Source organism: Monomorium pharaonis, chromosome 1, assembly GCF_013373865.1.
Source record: "Monomorium pharaonis isolate MP-MQ-018 chromosome 1, ASM1337386v2, whole genome shotgun sequence".
Classification (NCBI taxonomy): Eukaryota; Metazoa; Arthropoda; class Insecta; order Hymenoptera; family Formicidae; genus Monomorium; species Monomorium pharaonis.
In genome coordinates, this window is record NC_050467.1 from 22,760,304 (window position 1) to 22,779,294 (window position 18,991).

Consider the following 18,991-nt stretch of genomic DNA (forward strand, 5'->3'; position numbering starts at 1 on the left):
GCATGCACTTGCGCATCGCTCGGAGACGTCGCTCTCGTTTTGCTTGCGTTGCCAGTAGGTATACGAATACAACCGCATTTTGCACTCTGTCTATTTAACATTTACATACATTAGGAAAAAGTATGAATAACATAAATTATTCTATAAATTTTACTTGAAAAAAAAGTAAATTTTATATTATCGATTTGAGAACAGCGGGTTTAAAACTAGCTAAAAAAAGATTACGGATTTTTCGTAAAAGAGGAAATAAATTAAGGGTATGTACATAGGCCACAGAGAATATTGGGAAATTATTTTATGCTATAAACCGACCACATTTTTTTTAAGGGAAAACTTAAGGAGTAAAAACTTATATTAGTGATACATTTTCATCAAAAGCAAACTTTTTTTCAAATTGAGGAAATTCAGTGTTCTTTTATTAACCAAATCAGATTGAAAAATATATTTAAATAAAGCGAAGCATTCTACTTTATTCTATCTTAATCTATTTTTATTTTACCAGTCTGGAAATGTGTAAGAGATGTTATAATTGCGACGGAATAATATTAAATAAATAAGCTAATCTTATACATAATTTTTTTGTACGAAACTAATTATTTGGGGAGATATTTCTTTAATAATACAAATTAAAAATGTACTTTTGATGGAAATGTATAGTTGGCAAGGGTTTTTATTTTCAATTGAGTTACTTCCTTAAAGTATTAAAATAATTGATGGATTTATGGTATGAGATAAATATCTATATCTTGTGTTTAGACAATTAGTTTCGTGAGTGTATATAGGATGATTCAAAACAAAAGAAAACAGAAAATCCTTGTCAATGGATTGGAGAACTGCAATCGTCTAACTTGTTGAGAAAAGGTTCCGCACCCATGCGGCCGTATCTACTTGCTGCCGGCGACATCGCCTATTAGTTTGACGACTTGCATCGGTAACGTGCGTGCACGATTATCGGAGAACATTGGAGAATGGCCAAGACAAGGCGCCAACATATTCCCGTTTAATCTAACGGTCCTTGGCCAAGCGCGACGGCATTATACCTTCATCTTCCCTTCACGCGATCCTACCTGAAAGGTGCCCACTCACTGAAGAGAAACATGTTGGGCCTTTTATCTTGGAGATTAGTTCTATTCATCTAAAACGCCGATCATTTCAACGGCTTAGTCATTCTTAATCGAATTTTATACGATGACGATTTATAATGAAATTATGAGCCTTGCGACTTTTATAATAAATAGTCATTTTTATCGAATATTGAAATATCTAAATATCTGAGAGAAATCTATTATTAAAATGTATTCTAGTGCACTTTACGCTGTGCCAAGGGCTCGATACCTTGAAGCTTAACTTTCTACAAACTGAGCTTATATTCATGTAATATCTAGTTACGAAACAGTTCCGTTTATAAATGATGTTATAACCCATCTGCTGTGTGTACATCGATCGTCGGTAAAGTTTAAATACTAAACAATTAAGTCGCGGCTGTAAGACGAATGGCGGGGCCGCTGAATCGAGGAATATTGGAGTTAACGTTTGGAGTGTTCATTTATTGAGTCAATTTTATATCGAGTAGGTACAGACGCCGATGTAAAAAAGTAATTGCATGCGAGTAATTTTATTGCGCGAGTACACAAACGGTACACGCGCATCTGTCTGTGCCTTCAATTTAAACTTTACGACAGTCACCTGCCTATAGTCGTTTTATTTGCCGGCGCTTTGGTCCCGTGATTGTACGGCGAACGCATCGCGATTAATGGCGGACGCGTTCTTAATTAAGGAACTCCTTAATTAATTAGCTGCCGCGTGGCAACTGCTAACGAGTACCCGCGGCGCGTGATAGAACGATAACAGTCGACACCGACATGGACCGTGATTTTCCGACCGATAATTTTCTTTCCAAGAGATATTTGCTTGATATAATTAGGGAATTCATTCGATAAGAATCGAATAATTTTGATTAACATTAAAATCTCACATAATTTATGTAAAAGAAACGCGTATTATAAAATTACTTGAAAACAAATTTTTGAAAATGTTATGCATTGAAAACGATTAAGATATATTGTATAAACATATTTTATAGTTTTGTATTCATTTTTGGGGGAATTAAATTATATAATATATATGTCTGTGTGTGTGCAATTTATATTTTAAAAATACAATACATGAATGTTTAAATATTAATAGATTTTAGCGATTAAGTGCTTTTACATCACATCATGTTTTATTTCATTAATTATTAATTATTAATTTTAATTTTTATTAATGTATTGTAACAGACATTTCCATTACTATTATTTTCGCGAATATACTTTTCTATCTTTATAGCGATGAAAGATAAAAAACAAAGTTTTCAAGAAATGAAGACGAATATTAAATCTTCTCTGTCACTTTATCAGAATCAATATTTTTGCCTTGAAATAAAATGCAAGTAGATATTTTTTGTGATATCACGCAAGCTTCACAATTTATCATGGAAGGACAATGCCCGTTTCGTCGACATGCTAATTTAGCTCAAGAAAGAAAGAAAAATATATAGATGATCGTGCATGCTGCCGTGAACAATATTTTGTTTGAAAATTGTCTCGCGGTCATGGAGAGGATTAAAATTGTGAGAATGCAATCGTAGATAGGATTTGGCCGATCTCTTTGAACAAGAGAAAAACCTTTAAAAACGGTCGTATTCCATAAATAAGGAACGAACGCTTCGATCTCTTGATCTCCTCGTGCCGAATGGCACTCCCGAATCGAATTATCGTGCGTACGAATTATTCAACCGGTCGACAGATAATCTCATTGACGCCGAGATCAATTCCGGTCGTTTATTTCCACATCATAATTAGTGCATGACGTATCCAGACAGACGCTATTTCACGACTTGGTATCGATATTTGATGACGGCTCGACGAGTAAAAAATACGTTTCGTGAATCGTTCACGACGAGTATCTTTTCGTACAGATGTCATATATTCTGTGAAAATCTCTATCGGTTGTACCTTATAATAAATAGCTTTCTCTTGAGTGGAGCGGAGAACGATTTTACAATAGTTACGAATGAACGTTACAGAACGTCAGTTGATAGTTACTTGCAAGCACTTTTGTTTATGACGGACGAGAAATTATACTATCCATAATACGTATACGTATACACGTGCAAAAGCGTACACGGATCTTGCACAAGAAGATAATTTGGACGATAAAGGGGATGTGAAACACTGGACTATGTACTATCTGAACGCGTTACATGTCTAGTTCTTGTCTAAATATAAAACTTTTCGTTCGACTTTCGCTAATATGTGATTGTTGAAATAGAAATGTTTTAATAATACAGCATTTTCCTTACATTTCATATATCTTTCTATCTTTGGTGAGGCAAAATAAGTGCAAAAATTGATAATTTTTAATAAGCGGAGACGAAGTTTTCTGATCTGAAACCATGAAAGTTTAGGAATATGTTAGTAGTGAGACAAGCGTCACGAAACTGATATATTTTTAATCAACACTTTTCCTTATATCCCCGTAAAAAATTTCTACAAGACGTGAAAACGGGAGCATAATAAAACTGACGTAATTTTAATTACAATACTCAGTAGTCTGCGAAGTTTATCTTGCACTTTCCACATTAACGGTAGGAATACCAATTTGCAGACTACATCGAGTTCGAATTGTACGTCATATTTCCAGTCCTACAAAGTAATTATTACTCGTGTAATTACGCAGTTCTCTTCGATTGCGCGAGGTTGCCTTTCCATCTCTCAAGCATTTATTTCATTCGATTCACTCGCGTAATGAAGGCCCCCAGGAATAACCAGGAAAAAGTTGGAAAAAGATATGCAGACCGTAGCGGACATAAGATAATGACGGCCGGGAGCAAAGTTAAGCTTATGCCATTAAATCTGGACGAATTGTAATGTCTCTCGTCGCGAGGTCGCGGTCATCCGCATTTTTCTTTTCATCCACCGACTGCTCGATGAATCTAGAAGCAATTTCTCATCGTCGAAAATATAATGGAGCTTAAACTTTTGCCAACGCATTAATTTGTCTGTTATTTATAATAACTCGTAACTAATGTTCCTCCAACATTTAGTCGTATCTCTTGTCGATTAATAAGTTAATAAGTTAAAATTTAAAAATCGAGATTTTCTAAGAGAAGAATAAATTTCTCAAGGTAAAGAAGCGCGATTGATCCCGCACTGGGACTTTATGTAAAGTGCCTCGTGAATCGCGTTCCCGACGAGCACTGTGCGGACATTAAGTGCTCTCGACGCTTCAGTAATAACGTTCTAATTGCCGTTGTATTACTACCATTAACGCGCTTCGCACCGTCACGCTGTGCACAACGATTGCATAACGCGTGTCTGACGTAACGGCGTACATAGCGCTGACGTAACATAAATGCGAACGCGAGGGATGTACTCGTTCGAGCGCGTATTCGTCATTGAGGAAAGAAAAGTGATCCCGAAACAAAGTACAAATATTGATATTATCCCTCCCTCTTTGAATCTGCATAATAGCCTCAGAAGAGCTGTCATTGTTACAATTTATATTATTTGTAAACTCTTCCAAGAAAGAAGTCGCGCTTTGAATTAGAGATAAAAATGATAAAACACAAATTTATGTAACTTTGCGAGAAATACTAAGGAGAAATTACTTGTAAATAATTTTTAAAGTTAAAATTAAAAAACCTATTTTGAAAAACGAACTTATCGAGTTTTCTCCTCGGTGTTTTTCTTCTATTTGAAAATTACACTATTTTTCAACGTGTAAAATTGATGAGAAAATATCAAACTTAAGTTTATGAACAATATTATATAAATTTATAAAATTGGTTTAATTTTAAAGTTGAAAGCTTTTTATTAATTTTGTATGGTTAATTTGGCAATTATTTTATTTAAAAATTACAGCTACCAATTTGCACATCACATATATTACAAGATTTATTTCGTTAATATGTAATACAGGCGACAAAACAAATTATGTATTAATTAGCTAACAATAATTCTCCGACTATTTATAACTCGAAAAGCCAGACGGTGATGTAATTAACGTTTTTCAATGCCACATTTTGATTGACGTTCTAATGCGCTAGAAATTATCGAGGCATCCAACTATAGATTCGATGATAAAAAGTTCTTAACTATTCCGATGTTAATTTCTATTTTATCAGATCTAATTTCTTGACAGATGCTTTTACGAGTACAAATATAAAATATTCTGATGTATGTATATTTTTTGGGGGGGTTATTGAACGTGTACTATATGATAATGTGACACTTCTATGTTGCCTTTAAATATATTTGATATTTTAAGTTTGAGCGCATTGTTTACCGTTTCGTGTTTGCTGTGCTCATCATTTTTGTTGTGCTATGATTAATACGTAAGATAAAATTAGAGTCATGTATAAATATAAAATGTGCATCAGCTTTATTTAAAACAGATAATTAAGTACATTATGCAATGACTGAAGATATATTCGAATATTTTTCTGTGTACTTTAGCATAGTGAGTCGGGGTTTGTTTTTTAAACGAGGGAACAAAATCTCGTGCGCTCAGCTTTCCGTGAAGTTTTTATCTCCGTTGTTATCTCTTATCAAATTGCACGAGTTCTTTCTCCTCCGTTATTTTTCCTTCCAAAATCGCGGACAGCTTCTCGAGCGGAGAAGAACAGTCCGCTCTTCTTAATCAAGTTCCACGGACGGAGCTTCAACCTCGATCTTTTTTGCTCGTCTTTGCAGCAGGATTGGGAGCTGACTAAGGGCGCGATGCCCTGGGGAAACGCCGTTAGGAGATGGGCCGAGATGCAGGACGGCCAGAGAATCCTGCTGACTACGCCCAGCGTTCTGGTCGGCTTCAGGGTCGAAGTTTATCGGGCAGAAGGCACCACACAATGGTACACAGCTGTGATCGTCGGTTACAACGAATCCACTAAGGTGAGTTCGATCAGATATAATAGATATAATAAATATTATTAGGGACGCGTTATCAATAGATTGTCCAGAGCTCTATTGCAGCAATTTTTGGAAAACTGCTGCTCTGTGATCGTTCGAGTTACAATTTAATTTGTCAGGATATTAATACTTTATACGAATTAATTTTTGAAGGAGAACAAGAGTATTACAAATGTCATTTGAATAAATTAGAAATTAAGATAGTCGGTTCTGCCAAATCCAGTATTTTATCTCTATTTTAATAACGCGTAAACTCAGCTCTATTTTGGTGAATTAATTAGTTTTGAAGGAAATTATAAGAAAGGAAGCTAATTTCATTCGATACTATTTTACAGTTAGATTATACGGGATCTCATTATCAATGTGAAATTTATTAGTTTTAAATTAATAATTAGCCGATATTGGAATAAAGAATTTTAATTTTAACGACAGTTCTGCAAAATCATATATTTTGCAGGGCTGTTAATTATTAAATAATCGGATTATTAAAGTCATGTTATTTTGAATATATTAAGAACTATTATAGTAACTTTTATATTATATATATCTGTGGCACATTATAATTCAGTATTATACGTGTATATACGTGTATATTGACACATATATAAGTATATAATTATTTAAATTAACATGAAATTATACAAGACATAAGAGAAAGTACCATTTTTCGATTGAAGTAGACCTTGGTGCTAATAATATTTTTATATCAATTATTAAATATATTTTAGTTCAATTTAATTAAGACATACAAAATTAAATTTAAATTAAGATATTCTAAAGTTTTCTTAGAGGGTAATATTAATATATCAATTCCCTATAGAATAATTATTAATATTTTATTAACCCTTTTTCACTATTATGCAAACATATTCTGTTTTAATTTTTAATATTTATTAAATACTTCTTAAAGATAATTTTAAAGATTCTTCTAATTTTTTTTCGTATTTGTTAAAATATATGTGCTGAAACTGTAAATTTGTGTCGATTTATTGTAACACTACAGAAAGATAACGCATCTTGAAGTGGCTCAAACGAGTTAATTCTCTTAGCTTCTTTTCTTTTCTTTCTTCGGTCGATATTTTTAGCATTTTTGTTGTTAAACATCCTAAGGTAGAGAAACGAACGACAGCCTCGCGTCGTCGCGAAAGTAATCCTCCTCGTCTTGTCTCTCGGCGAGAAAGCTTCCGATAATTTATCCTGGCAGTGGCGCAGCATTCCTATTGGAAAACTAAATCCCTGAAATAGTCCGCGACGAGAAAACGTTCCGGAAAAGGCGCGGAGATCGAAGGGCGAAGAAACATAAAATATCAGTCGGGTTGTCTGAGGGAGCTTTTGTCGCTCGCACGCTTTTTCTTTTCTGTCTCTTTACTTTCTTCGTACATACGTTTGTCTCGAATATTTCTGAAAAGTATCGGCAGAATCGAATCGATTACCTGTTGAAGTTTATTCGAATATTTCTCGTTATAACATTGTCTCTCAAAGACTTTAATGAAATATCGCGAGTAGAAGAGCATCAAAATATACGGCAGACGTATACATTGTCTTTCTTCATGTATTATACAATGAATGAATGTGAAATTGCAAGCTTCATTTGATCCTTATGTATCGAGAAAATGTTTTTACCGTCATTGGTGTTCTTTTTTCTTCGGCGTTTTAATTTTAAATGAATGAAAAGAAGAAAGAGAAAGAATTTTTTCACTTGAAACTTCTTTGCAGACACATTTCTCTTTCAATTATTGTCATATTTTAACTGTATGCTGATTAATATTGAAGCCTGGATCAAATTTTTCACGTGGTGAAGTCCGAATTGTGTGAACGCGTCTTACAAAAATTCCTTTTAACGATAGTTAAAGTGTCGATATTGTCAGTAAGCAAGGCAATAATAATTGAATTCACCGGAAATCACATCAACAAAAATTTACTGCATCACGATATCTCTCGGGTTCATAGCCTCGGGCAAGTTTCACAACCGCAAACGATTCTGATGTCTCGCTGCTGATCAGTTAAGCATATTTACAAAGAGAGGTATTGATCGTGACGGTCTTAACGAGATGTCAGACCATCGATCGGCCGATCTCTGACCTGTGAATTGGTAGATAAACATTCCGCGACCAGGCGAACGAGTCACGAAATTTCTCGGAATAATTGAAAACAATTAACACCCATTATGCAATAAATTTTTAGAAACCGTGAGTTTAAGTCATCCGTAAGATTTCGAGATCAATGAACCTGTGAAATAATTGAGTGTCTCGACGCGCATCGCTGTTATTAGCAAATATTTATGATAATCCGTCGAGTTAACGGCGAAGAATACGAACGAAAAGAGAGAAAGAAAGAAAAGAGTAATAATAAATTGTTATACTTTTCTGATTATGTTTATCATTAATGAGAAAATAAAAGAGCGCTTAATGGAGGATTTGCCCGAAACAGTTTAAAAGTTTCAATAATGTTTCTAGTGACCTATATTACAAGATTATTTTTCAAATCCTTTCAGGATTTGACTGTCACTGACGACACGGTCCTCGAAGATCACAACGAGGATCCCACATTAGTACAAATGCGGCTGATTGGTGACGGAGGTGAGAAACATTAAACGATAAAGCACATACGTTTAATTAATAACACAGCGATTGAAATATCAAAAAATTCTCAATAAAGCTCTTCGAATACTGTTCAACACTATTCAAAAGACTAGTATTAAACAATTTATTTATTATTATTTATAATATTGTATGTTTGAGTACTATTCAATATTGCCCAATGTAAAATTGTTGCAGTGCGAAACATATTTTTTGTTCAAATATTGTATATTAATATACAAGTTGAGGAAAAAATGTTTTAAACGAAAGTTGTATGAATGAAGGGGAATAAATAATTGTAAAGTCAATTTTTGAAAAAATCAATTTCTTTTAATATAAAGATTGTCGCAATTTTTAAAGTATAATTTTACAATTTTTTACATAATATAATTTCTTTAATTATTTTGTGGATAAAAGTACCAAGATACAATTATCGTCGAATAAGTATAGAGCGTGCTGAAAGTTCTTCCCTTTTTTTTTTTTCTTCTCTTACGCAGTCGTCGAGAGCATCATGAGGGGCGAGGTCGTCGGCATGACACCAAGGAGGTCGAGGTCATCGACTGCTCTGACGCACGCGCTCGTTGTGGTGAGTGAAATCCAATTTTGTTCTATTATTAAACGTTCTGCATAGTTTACGATCATCAAGTATCGTAAAACAGTAGGTGTATCGGCATGCCTTTATATTCCGCATATAATACCTCATGTACATAATGTATTTAAGTCATTATAATGAAATTGACTCAACCCATGTTTCTCTGGCAGCCTGTTTTTTTACATTATGTAAAATTGTTTTGCAGCCGTACATTTGTTTTGCCGCGAATTCGACGAATGTGTAATAATCTGTAAACTTGCAAAGTTTACTTAAAAAAATATTATTTTACTCTAAAATTGTTCGGATATTCTTTTATATACGATAACGGTAAAAGAAAGAGAGAAATCGCGCGCATAATGATGCCACATGCCGTCATTCACTTTGATACGTAAAACAGCAACATTTACTCGAGTTTCAAAAACCTCTCGAATTCCCCTCTTCAGTTTCATTCTCTTCAACTTTTTGTTCGTATTGTTGATCTAAAAAGGGATAAGAGAAAAGATGTTCGCGCTAACGCATGCACTTTACGACGCATGATATTTATCGCGGCGCCGTTGAACGCTAATCTAAAATTCTGCAACGCCACGTTAATTAGTAGACGATGTTTTGCAAGGCATTTATCGACGAAGTGATTCGCGTGAGACCGAGAGCGAGTTACGAATTAAGGCGCGATAATCTCCCGCGCGAAGGGCGAACATCTTCCTCGCGCGTGACGATAGCGCTTGACGCGCACCGTGTCACGAAATCGGCAAACCGGTAATTGGAATCGAGCCGATGTGCCGAAAGGAAACCATCGCCGGTAATCGCATGGTGTGCTTTCGCAACGCGAATCTCTCATCATATGCGCTCGCGATGCGCATTCTCAGGGTGAACGCTCGAGGCGAGCACTCTTCGATCGCTTAATCTCGTCGGTCTTCAGATTCATTGTGTACACAAAGATACAATTGGGTGGGACAGGGGATATACCGCGAGATTTAGATCGCGATTTCAAAACGCGATGCACGCGATTGACCAGACGTTTCCGTTGAAAGTTTCTTTTTTATATACACTTTTAATCATTTATCGGTTAATCGTCGGGATGTATACTCGAGAGTATATCGGTATCATTGTCTTGTGGATATCTGTTATCAGTGGTTATTGTGTTAGCTGAGCTTATAGATAAGCAGCGGTACGGAAAATGGGACATCGATTATCGATTGCGCAGATATCTTAAACGAAACCCAGTGACATTACGTTATATATCGCGCGCCAAGATAACAATTGCCCTGATACTTCTATTATAAAATGCATCTAAAAATACCCGTCTCTCTCTCTCTCTCTCTCTCTCTCTCTCTCTCTCTCTCTCTCTCTCTCTCTCTCTCTCTCTCTCTCTCTCTCTCTCTCTCTCTCTCTCTCTCTCTCTCTCTCTCTCTCTCTCTCTCTCTTTTCCCTTCTTCCCAGAATTGATTCTATAATGGCTATTATAATTCGTTTATAAATGTGGAAGAAAACAAAACGTTTGGAAACATTTTAAGGCTTAAGAATTTCTGTTTATTAAAATGTATTATATGAAAATATATTCAGAAAGAAACAAACCTTTACAAAACCATGTTTGTATCTCCTTAAACGCTTTTTTATTCTGAGAGTAAATCTTTTTAAAAAAGGAAATAATTGTTTCCTATATTAATATTAAATTTATATTGCACGTATACATTAGTAATGAATCAATATAAAAAATGTATAAGCCTTTTTAGTAATATATAATATAAAAGTACAGATAAACATGTCAGAGGAAAGTGCAATAGAAATATCGACGTAACTGTTGCCGGGTCTCGTGGTTGGATTTTCGGTGTGCGAAGCGATACCTACGCGTACCGAGCGTTTCCCTTTAACGCGGGAAATCAATAGAGTCGAGCTTGCAGCACCCTCGGGCTTTCAGGAATCGGGAAGCCCGGAATAGAGTCCGTTGCTACCTTAGCGGCCGACTTCCGTTCGTCGTGTACGCGAGTGCCCCACCTTTCTATTCGTCTGTCTCTCTCTCTCTTTCTCTCCCCCTTTGTCTCCTTCTCTCTCTCTCTCTCTCTCTCTCTCCCTTTGTCCTCTTCTGTCTCTCCCTTCGCTCGATTTTCTGTCGAGGCGGCAATCGAGGGCATAGTTGTCGTGCTTGCGTGCTCACGCCATGAATTTCTCGTCGCGGGAGAGACGTGCACCTCCGGATTTCTAGATAACGGCAAGCGGTCGAACTAGACGGCGATAGAACCGGATATCAGGTCGCGGCAGTGATACAGAGAGAATGCCCATGGATACGCATATATATTCAACAATTGAAATTAGTTTCGTTTTTGATTCTCTCTGTTCCCATTTCGCTGGTTAAAATTTTAACCGACCTCACTCTCTCGCGATCCTTCGCCGATGAAATTTCGTGCGCTATATCGAACGCCGCGATTTATTATTCTCCACAAATAACGGCTCTCTCGCTACAGAGAGTTAATTAATACGGACAGCGAGTATTTTGCCCTTTTCATAAATGCAAATCAGACGCCGATTCGGCATTGTTCTCCAGGATCAGTGAGTGCTATTCCACGGTTTATGTTGTCAAATTTGTCGACATAAATCTCGCGATTTATCGCCTCGACGGTTGGATTTGCTACCTCTGCTACGTACGACGACGGGGACGCGACGAGAATAACGCGGCGATCGTAATTGCATATTCTGCCCAGAACCGCGTGCTGCGTTGACATGAAATCGTTATTAACTGTCTCGGAGATATAATTAAGCAGCGCGCCGCAGGCGTCTTTTTCCAATTCCGACGTGGGGCGCTAATACAGTTTGAAATACATCGTTATTATCTCATGCAAAAATAACCGACGCCACTTGAATGTCACATTTGTATCGATACACTCTATTCGCGCGGAACGCTTTCAAGGAAGATACTCTTACCCAAATACACACAGACGTCCATCAAAACGAGTCTCGCGAGCTCCCGCTGTAATAAGTTACGCTAATCATCGTGAGTTGGATTATGGCATTCAATTCGTTTCCATTTGGTTAATTTATAATTCAATATCTCAGCATGTACATATTGACGGGGAATTAAGTACACATTCATACAAGGGCAGCAATATATTTATTGCGTGTAAAAAAAAAGAAGTTTTATCTAACGTAATAAAGTTTATTTATTTAACGAGATGAAAATAACACAGTATCTAAATATAATTTTATTTGATTCATATTAATGAAAGACCAATGATAAAAAGTGAAATCGAATCTATGCATTGAGAAATGAATGTCGATAATCCTCGGGTAATCCTTGTTATTCTCCCTTCCTTAAGCGGACTCGATTTGATTTTGTGTCGGATATGCTCATTCGTTTCAGGACTTAGTGTAATTCATCGACGTGGCTTGGTGCATTCCACCGTCTGACAAAGGTCACGAAAGAAAGCTAATTCCTTAGCTGATTTCCACCTTACTTTCGTTACAAGAGGGATAATCGCGGGGCGGAGATGGATTTCGCGACGAAAGAAAATGATTTATGAATGCCTTCGGTGACAAGTCGCGCGGGGGAAAGGGGGAGGAGGGGGAGGGAATCACGAAAAGCCCCTCTCTCGCATTAAAGAGCATTGTGTAAGATCGAAGGGAGCGAATTTGGAAAGTTTTCCCGAAGTTTCCTCCGAGGCACGGGAAGAAATCCAGAAGTAGGAATAACTCGTTCCCTCGAAAGGCGTCTCCGCAAACTCCGCGCTGAAAACTTGGAAAGAGAATTGCACGTTAAGCGATCAAAAGTTCGGGGTTGTCAAAGCGAGGTGGCTAGTCCTTTTAAGGCGGCTACCAAGCCTCGGGTAGTTCGGTGACACACAGCCTCCCTGTGATTACCGTTTCTAATTTTCCATCATTTCCCAGCCGGCGCGGCGCTTCGGGTCCACTCCGCGGTGCGTTCGCGAGTTTTGCGCGAATTATTCTGCTCGTTGATGCAGGAAAATTACCGTCGCAACTCCCGCGATTAGATCTCTCGCGTCTCTCGCGAGAATTGCCGCGTTAAATCACACTTTTACAGGTTTCCCAGTCAGCAACGAAGCGTTAAAGGTCGCGCATTATCTGAACATTAAGGACGACTGCTCTCTTTATCTCTCATAAAATGCGCGCGTGTGATTCACGTCACGATTAAGGTTTGCGTGATCTTAACTGTTCTCGAAAATGAGATTTTAATAACAGCGTGTTTATCCGGCGTTGCAGTCAATTATCGGGGGGATTGATGGTATTGAGTTTGAATAATAAATCACCGAACGCTGAGTGATTATCTTCAACGTCATGATTTACGATCGCGATCTCTTTTTTTGTTTTGTTATGTACATTTAAAAATTGAATTTTATAAATTTATAAATGCACAAACTAATTCATCGAATTTATAGTCGATTAATTAAACAGTATTTTTTTTTGTGTGTGTACTCGCTGAAAGAGGAATATAATCTCTATGAGCGTCGGGAGAGCTTGTGTATGAACTAGTGAATTAAAATCGAGGAAACGCCCGCGGCGCTCTCGTCTATTTTCGCGATGCGTACAGGAACATCGTAAGCTGCATACAAACTTTCGTCTCGCTCGTGGTAGGATTCATGAGTCATGCCGAGTACTCTTCGGTCCGCGGGCGACTCGACGTCGTCGTCGGAAAGTTCGTGACTGGCTTATACGAGTTCGAAAACTCGCGAAAAGGGATTAAACCTTGCGACTAGTGGCTTGTAATGGAACTCGCACGTGAGAGTTTCGCAAAGACCGATCATTACGAGAGCGCTTACGAGACGAGGTCGCGCCGACGAAGAAACACTCGCCTTTAAGATACCACTCGTCATGACTTTGCTTTTCTTGATCTTTCGGGGACTCGTAAAATTTGTTTATAATACGTACTATTAAACTCCGCTGAGCAGAGAAAAATTCGTAATGTGCGATCAATTTTAATATGTGGCGTGCTGGAGATAGGATCGTTTGAATGCTTGGCTTAAATGTTTGCGATCTCAGAAACTCTCCAAACTCTTTGCACTCCTCGGTGATACTAAACTTGCAATTTTTTTTTAAAGAAATAACCCGAAGATTTTTATGTTTTAGTTATTTAATATTCAAAATCAAATATCTTCATAATTGCATTTGGCTTAAAATTGGCTTAAAATTTGGCTTAAACAGATAACTCACGGTTGAATGAGAATAAGAACACTTTAAATGTGTTTGCTTTATGCAAAATTACAAAGTCCCTATTTTCCGGAGTGATAACAACCATTCGTACTGCACTCACTTTTGTTCCTTTCTTTGCTTTGCCGACTCCACTTGTACTTGAAACTCAAGTCGTGACCCCGATTATCGCCGCAGCGGGATAAAACCGCGTCAACATTCGCCGGAGGAAGAGGATCTTTTCGTAATTTCTCTTCGACCGTCATTTCTCTCATTTCTCATTAAACTCGTAGACATCTTCCACGGAGGATGAATACCCAGATCGAGGTGTTCAATTACCGAGTCGTTTCTGCGCCGCAAAGTGCGCAACGGTGTTTCCCGTGGCGCCTACAACTTTCGTATAAACGATACTTCGTCGCCGTGTTCTTGGACTCTCTCACAAAAGCGGTTAAATTGTCGAAACAAGTTCCACGAGCCGGCGAAAGTTGCCCGCCCTCTCTAAATCCAACCTTCACGACAACTATTTTCGAGAGATGTTCCGACGAAATCCCTTTTCCTCTCCTCTTTTGTTAACTACGATTTTCATAAGCAGGTAAATAAAATAACAAGAGAGAATGTATGTTTTTTGCAAGACAAATTTGAACACAGTAATTTTTTTTTAATTAAGTAATTGCGAGAATGCACATTATGTACATCACTGTACGTAACGTTTGATGAATAAGAAATGCAACGATTTTTTTTTAATATGATTATTGCACGCGCGGTTTTTTTAGTTGCTCAACAATATTTTTTTACTAAAATCGCGACGGGATGATCGATTCTGCTTATCATGGAATTATTTTATGGTTATTACAGATTGAATCAATAATAATACGAGGATTATAATCACGCGATTCCGAATTAAAGTCGAGCTGCAACTGCGTTACTATCCTGATACTACTCGAGAAGCGATTCGGTTTAGTTGGGCTAGTAAATGTCGGGCAAGCACCCCGTTCTGGTTAAAAGCAGTTGGCTGGTTGCCAGTCTCTCCCTCAAGTTCACCTGGTACGATCGACTCATAAGCTTTTTCTCTCATCTTCTGTCTCTTTCTGTATCCATTCGTCGTTCTCGTTCCCGCCGTCTCATCTTTTTATGCCTTCCCGGCCCGGCCGCTTTAGAGGATCGTTTGGCCAATAGGGGTGGTTGGCCGAGTCTGCACGCCAGCCCAAGGGAAACGACTAAACCTTGCGGCATGTCGAGCGGGGACGGAGGGGGCGTCAGGGAGAGGGATAACGAACGAAGGACACAGACGGGCAAGGAGAGGGACGAAGAGGGTAGAAAGGAGAAACAGGAAGGGTAATGGCACGAGAAGGCAAAGTGCGACGGTGAGCCGGTGGTTTGTGAGGGTGAGAGTGATGGAAAGAGAAACACAACGGTGAATTCGGGGGATGGATAAGGGTGAACGTGGGAGAAAGGGGAACGGCGTGGTGGCTCAGTGCTGCGAACCCAGAATGGGAATCGGCACTCGAGAATGGTATAAGGGGGTGCGTAACGTGGAAAGTAGGTGGGGCAGGGGGTGGCTGGCTGGCTGGCTGGTCGGATGGGGGTTGGGGCGGCGGTCGCTAGCTGTATTGATTCTCGGGCAGGTCACGCGGGTGGGGACCATCTACCGGCGCCATTGGGGTGGTGGCGGCGCAAAGGACGAAGGGAACTGGGGGTGAGCAACGCCGGATGGTTGGCGCGAAACACACCCCTACCTGTCTACCATACCTACCTACCTACCTACCTACCCGGCCGGGCTAACACAAAACATCACCCTGCAAATTGGTTAATTCCGTGCCAAACCTGTGGAAATTCCGCGAAGTATGTATCTAACCGCCTCGTGTAGCTCCTTGCCACCCCTTTTTCTCCCCATCAACATAGCACAGTGTATGGGAGTCGGCCACGGTCTTTCGGTCTGCCTTGACTGTTCGTCGCCCTTGTTCTTACTCCAGTTTACCGCTCGCAGTAAATTCCAGGCAGTTTGCTCCGTCATTCCTCTTCCGCTCGTCATTCTGTTTACGTCGCGACAAGGATATAGATGACAGACTGACATTCGGTCTTGTGGGGAATCCTTCGAGTTGGCACGCTTTCTTTAATTCTACGAATACGTCGGGCATCGCTTCTCATTAATTCCTTAACATGTCTCCAAAATTAATAAGGTATATTTGTTTTTCCTCGACATTAACAGTTCCACTACAATAAAAAAAACAAGTTGTATCTTTCTTAAAGATATCTAAAATTTAGAAAAGGGTATATTTTATAAAAGTATCTTCTATTAAATTTTTGAAACAATGTCAGGAAGAGAAAGAGAGAGAGAGAGAGAGAGATAAATGTGTAAACACAATTTCGGAGTTTTATAAGTCGAGTATTCCCTTGTGGGATACAACGGCAATTTTGGGGTTAAACCGCTAAGCGCCGAGCGTTAACCTCGTCTGGGCATAAAGCGTTAAAACCCCTGCGCGGCGGGTAGATGAATTCGTCAGATATCATCGATCGGGATGCGTCTGCTCGCGCTGATACGCGCATTATCGACGATCGGAGACGGACATGAACGAGCTATCGCTCACGCGAGCGTTAATTACAGTGTTAATAATTGTCGCGCGAAAAGTAGGTTTCGCGCCGTGTCCTACAAACGTGCCACGTAACTTCCGTTAAGCGTCCATAATATAAGCTAATCCAAGTACGGTAAAAACTTTCGTAGAAGTTTGATTGCACGGAGAACTTGAAAGTGGAGGACCCCGTTAAGATTACTGCGTTAAAATCGAGGCGTGTCGGGACACGAGGAAAACAACTGCTATTTTTATCGATTACTTTCCTGTCCGTGACTGAGAAGGCACGTGGTTAGGCTCCTGGCTTCCCGCAAATTTAACTATCCGAATTAAAGATCGGGCAAGAGATTAACCGCGTTAAGTTAGACTAAACAGTTTACGTCTTGCGAATTGGTCGTGGCTTCAAACGCATTTTTAAAAGTTTTACAGCTCGGTTTCTCAGTATTTCGACATAAATGCGTGAAATATTTTTCGTGCCGAAAAACTGTTGAATTATGTCACTTTAATCATTTAGTCTGCCATTGACTCATTTTCGCGACAAGGGTTTTTACTGATCGAATTTCCCCGCGGAGCGCGACATCATTTATTTCTCGGCTTGTCTCCACGTGGAAGGGGTTGACCCTGGTTGGCGTCTCCTTGAATCCTACTGGGAAGAGGATGAGGTTGTTTGTGCCACTCCACCCCGAGATATTGTTGACACGCGAACAGGAGTGTGACTCTCACACGTACCCACATTCTGCACTGTATTGGCGTCTATTTGCTCTCACGGTATTTCTCTATATATACATATATGTATATGTTCGCACGTGTATTGTACGAGCGTGTGTTTATGCGCGCGTTTATCCCCATTCTGAGGAAGACTCCTGTGGAGGCTGGCTGCGCGAACGTACTACACACACGTACACCTATGCACCCTCTCTCGCGTCCTCACTTATACACATGTAGGATGTTGCGCGCGTTCGCTGGCGCCAGAAGGCCTTCGTCGCCCGTTCCACCTGTTTGTGCGGGAGTTTCCCCGCGAAACTTTCAGTTGCCGAACAACAAAGTTTCCCGGCTGGCCGAACTATTGCCGCGAACCGGGCGGCGCGCCGCGCGCGTTTCCTCCGCTCTGCAAATCGATACTTTGTAAGCCGCATAAATAAAGCCACGCCGCGCGCGACTGCCCGGCTCTGCCGCGTTGCGACTTTGTGCCGGCTTTCCACCTTGATCGACGTCGGTAGTTGGGAGTCGTGGCGTTTCAAGAGAAAGGTCAGTCGTCAGGAACGAAATGTCAATGATTTGGAGTCTGATGGTTACGCCGATTTCGCTGGAAAATCGCCAGAAAAATATAATAGCGGCCGGACATTTTTATGCACGAAATCCGAAAAAAAAACAGCCAACAGTTCGCGAGAGATTTTTTTATAAGTACACAATGCGATAAAGAGACGATTGTGTTCTTTCTGTGGAGAATTAAATAACAATGACTTCATTGCATCTATTTAGCGAGGATAATACTATGACAAAATTATACAATGTCTGTAAAATTTAAATATATATAGGGATAAAATAGAAATAAGTAAAATAAATTTTAACATTTAGTTATTGTTCCGTTTTTCTATGCTATTTTGGAGTACCGCAATCAGCGTTGAATATTTAAATTAAATTATGCTCGTTTGGAATGAGATATTTTAGTGTATCTTAATGCTATTTAAGCAGAAATATTTCAATAGATGTATTTAGAGATTTTATTACTTTTCTCTTTACATCTAATTAACCTGAATCGTATTGACCTAGACAATTTTTCTCATTTTGCGTACATGTACAAAAAATAAAGAAACATTTCGGGCCAGCCGTATGTAATTGTATTCATAAGCGTTATAAGAGTATATTAGAGATTTTTTAATTTTTTAAAAACCAAAAATTCTTTGAAAAACACAACTGTTTACCAGTGACCCAGGTACTCTGACTAAGCAGTGAAAAACGGAATAGTCTGTGGAGAGTTAAATATAATAATACTATGCGCATAAGTCAATATTGTCTTATTATAGATGGAAGTGACTATTTAATTGACATCCATTAGTGTGATAATTTAATAACTATAGAAGTACGACATGCCATATAATTTCTGTCTAAAAGATCAGCGTCCTAGGTTTCTATTTTCGTGAATCATATCACGCGTACTGATGG

The 18,991-nt window shown here is 38.7% G+C and overlaps 1 protein-coding gene across 1 annotated transcript in view; it reads left to right on the forward strand.

Moving 5' to 3' along the window:
* The window catches only part of LOC118644980 (probable JmjC domain-containing histone demethylation protein 2C), a 193,195-nt gene that overhangs the window by 54,794 nt on the left and 119,410 nt on the right, over nucleotides 1–18,991 (forward strand). Inside the window, exons 4-6 of the mRNA XM_036285008.1 lie at nucleotides 5,736–5,930; nucleotides 8,443–8,527; nucleotides 9,025–9,113. Of these exons, the coding sequence (XP_036140901.1) occupies nucleotides 5,736–5,930; nucleotides 8,443–8,527; nucleotides 9,025–9,113 (369 nt within the window). The remainder of the gene's footprint in view (nucleotides 1–5,735; nucleotides 5,931–8,442; nucleotides 8,528–9,024; nucleotides 9,114–18,991) is intronic.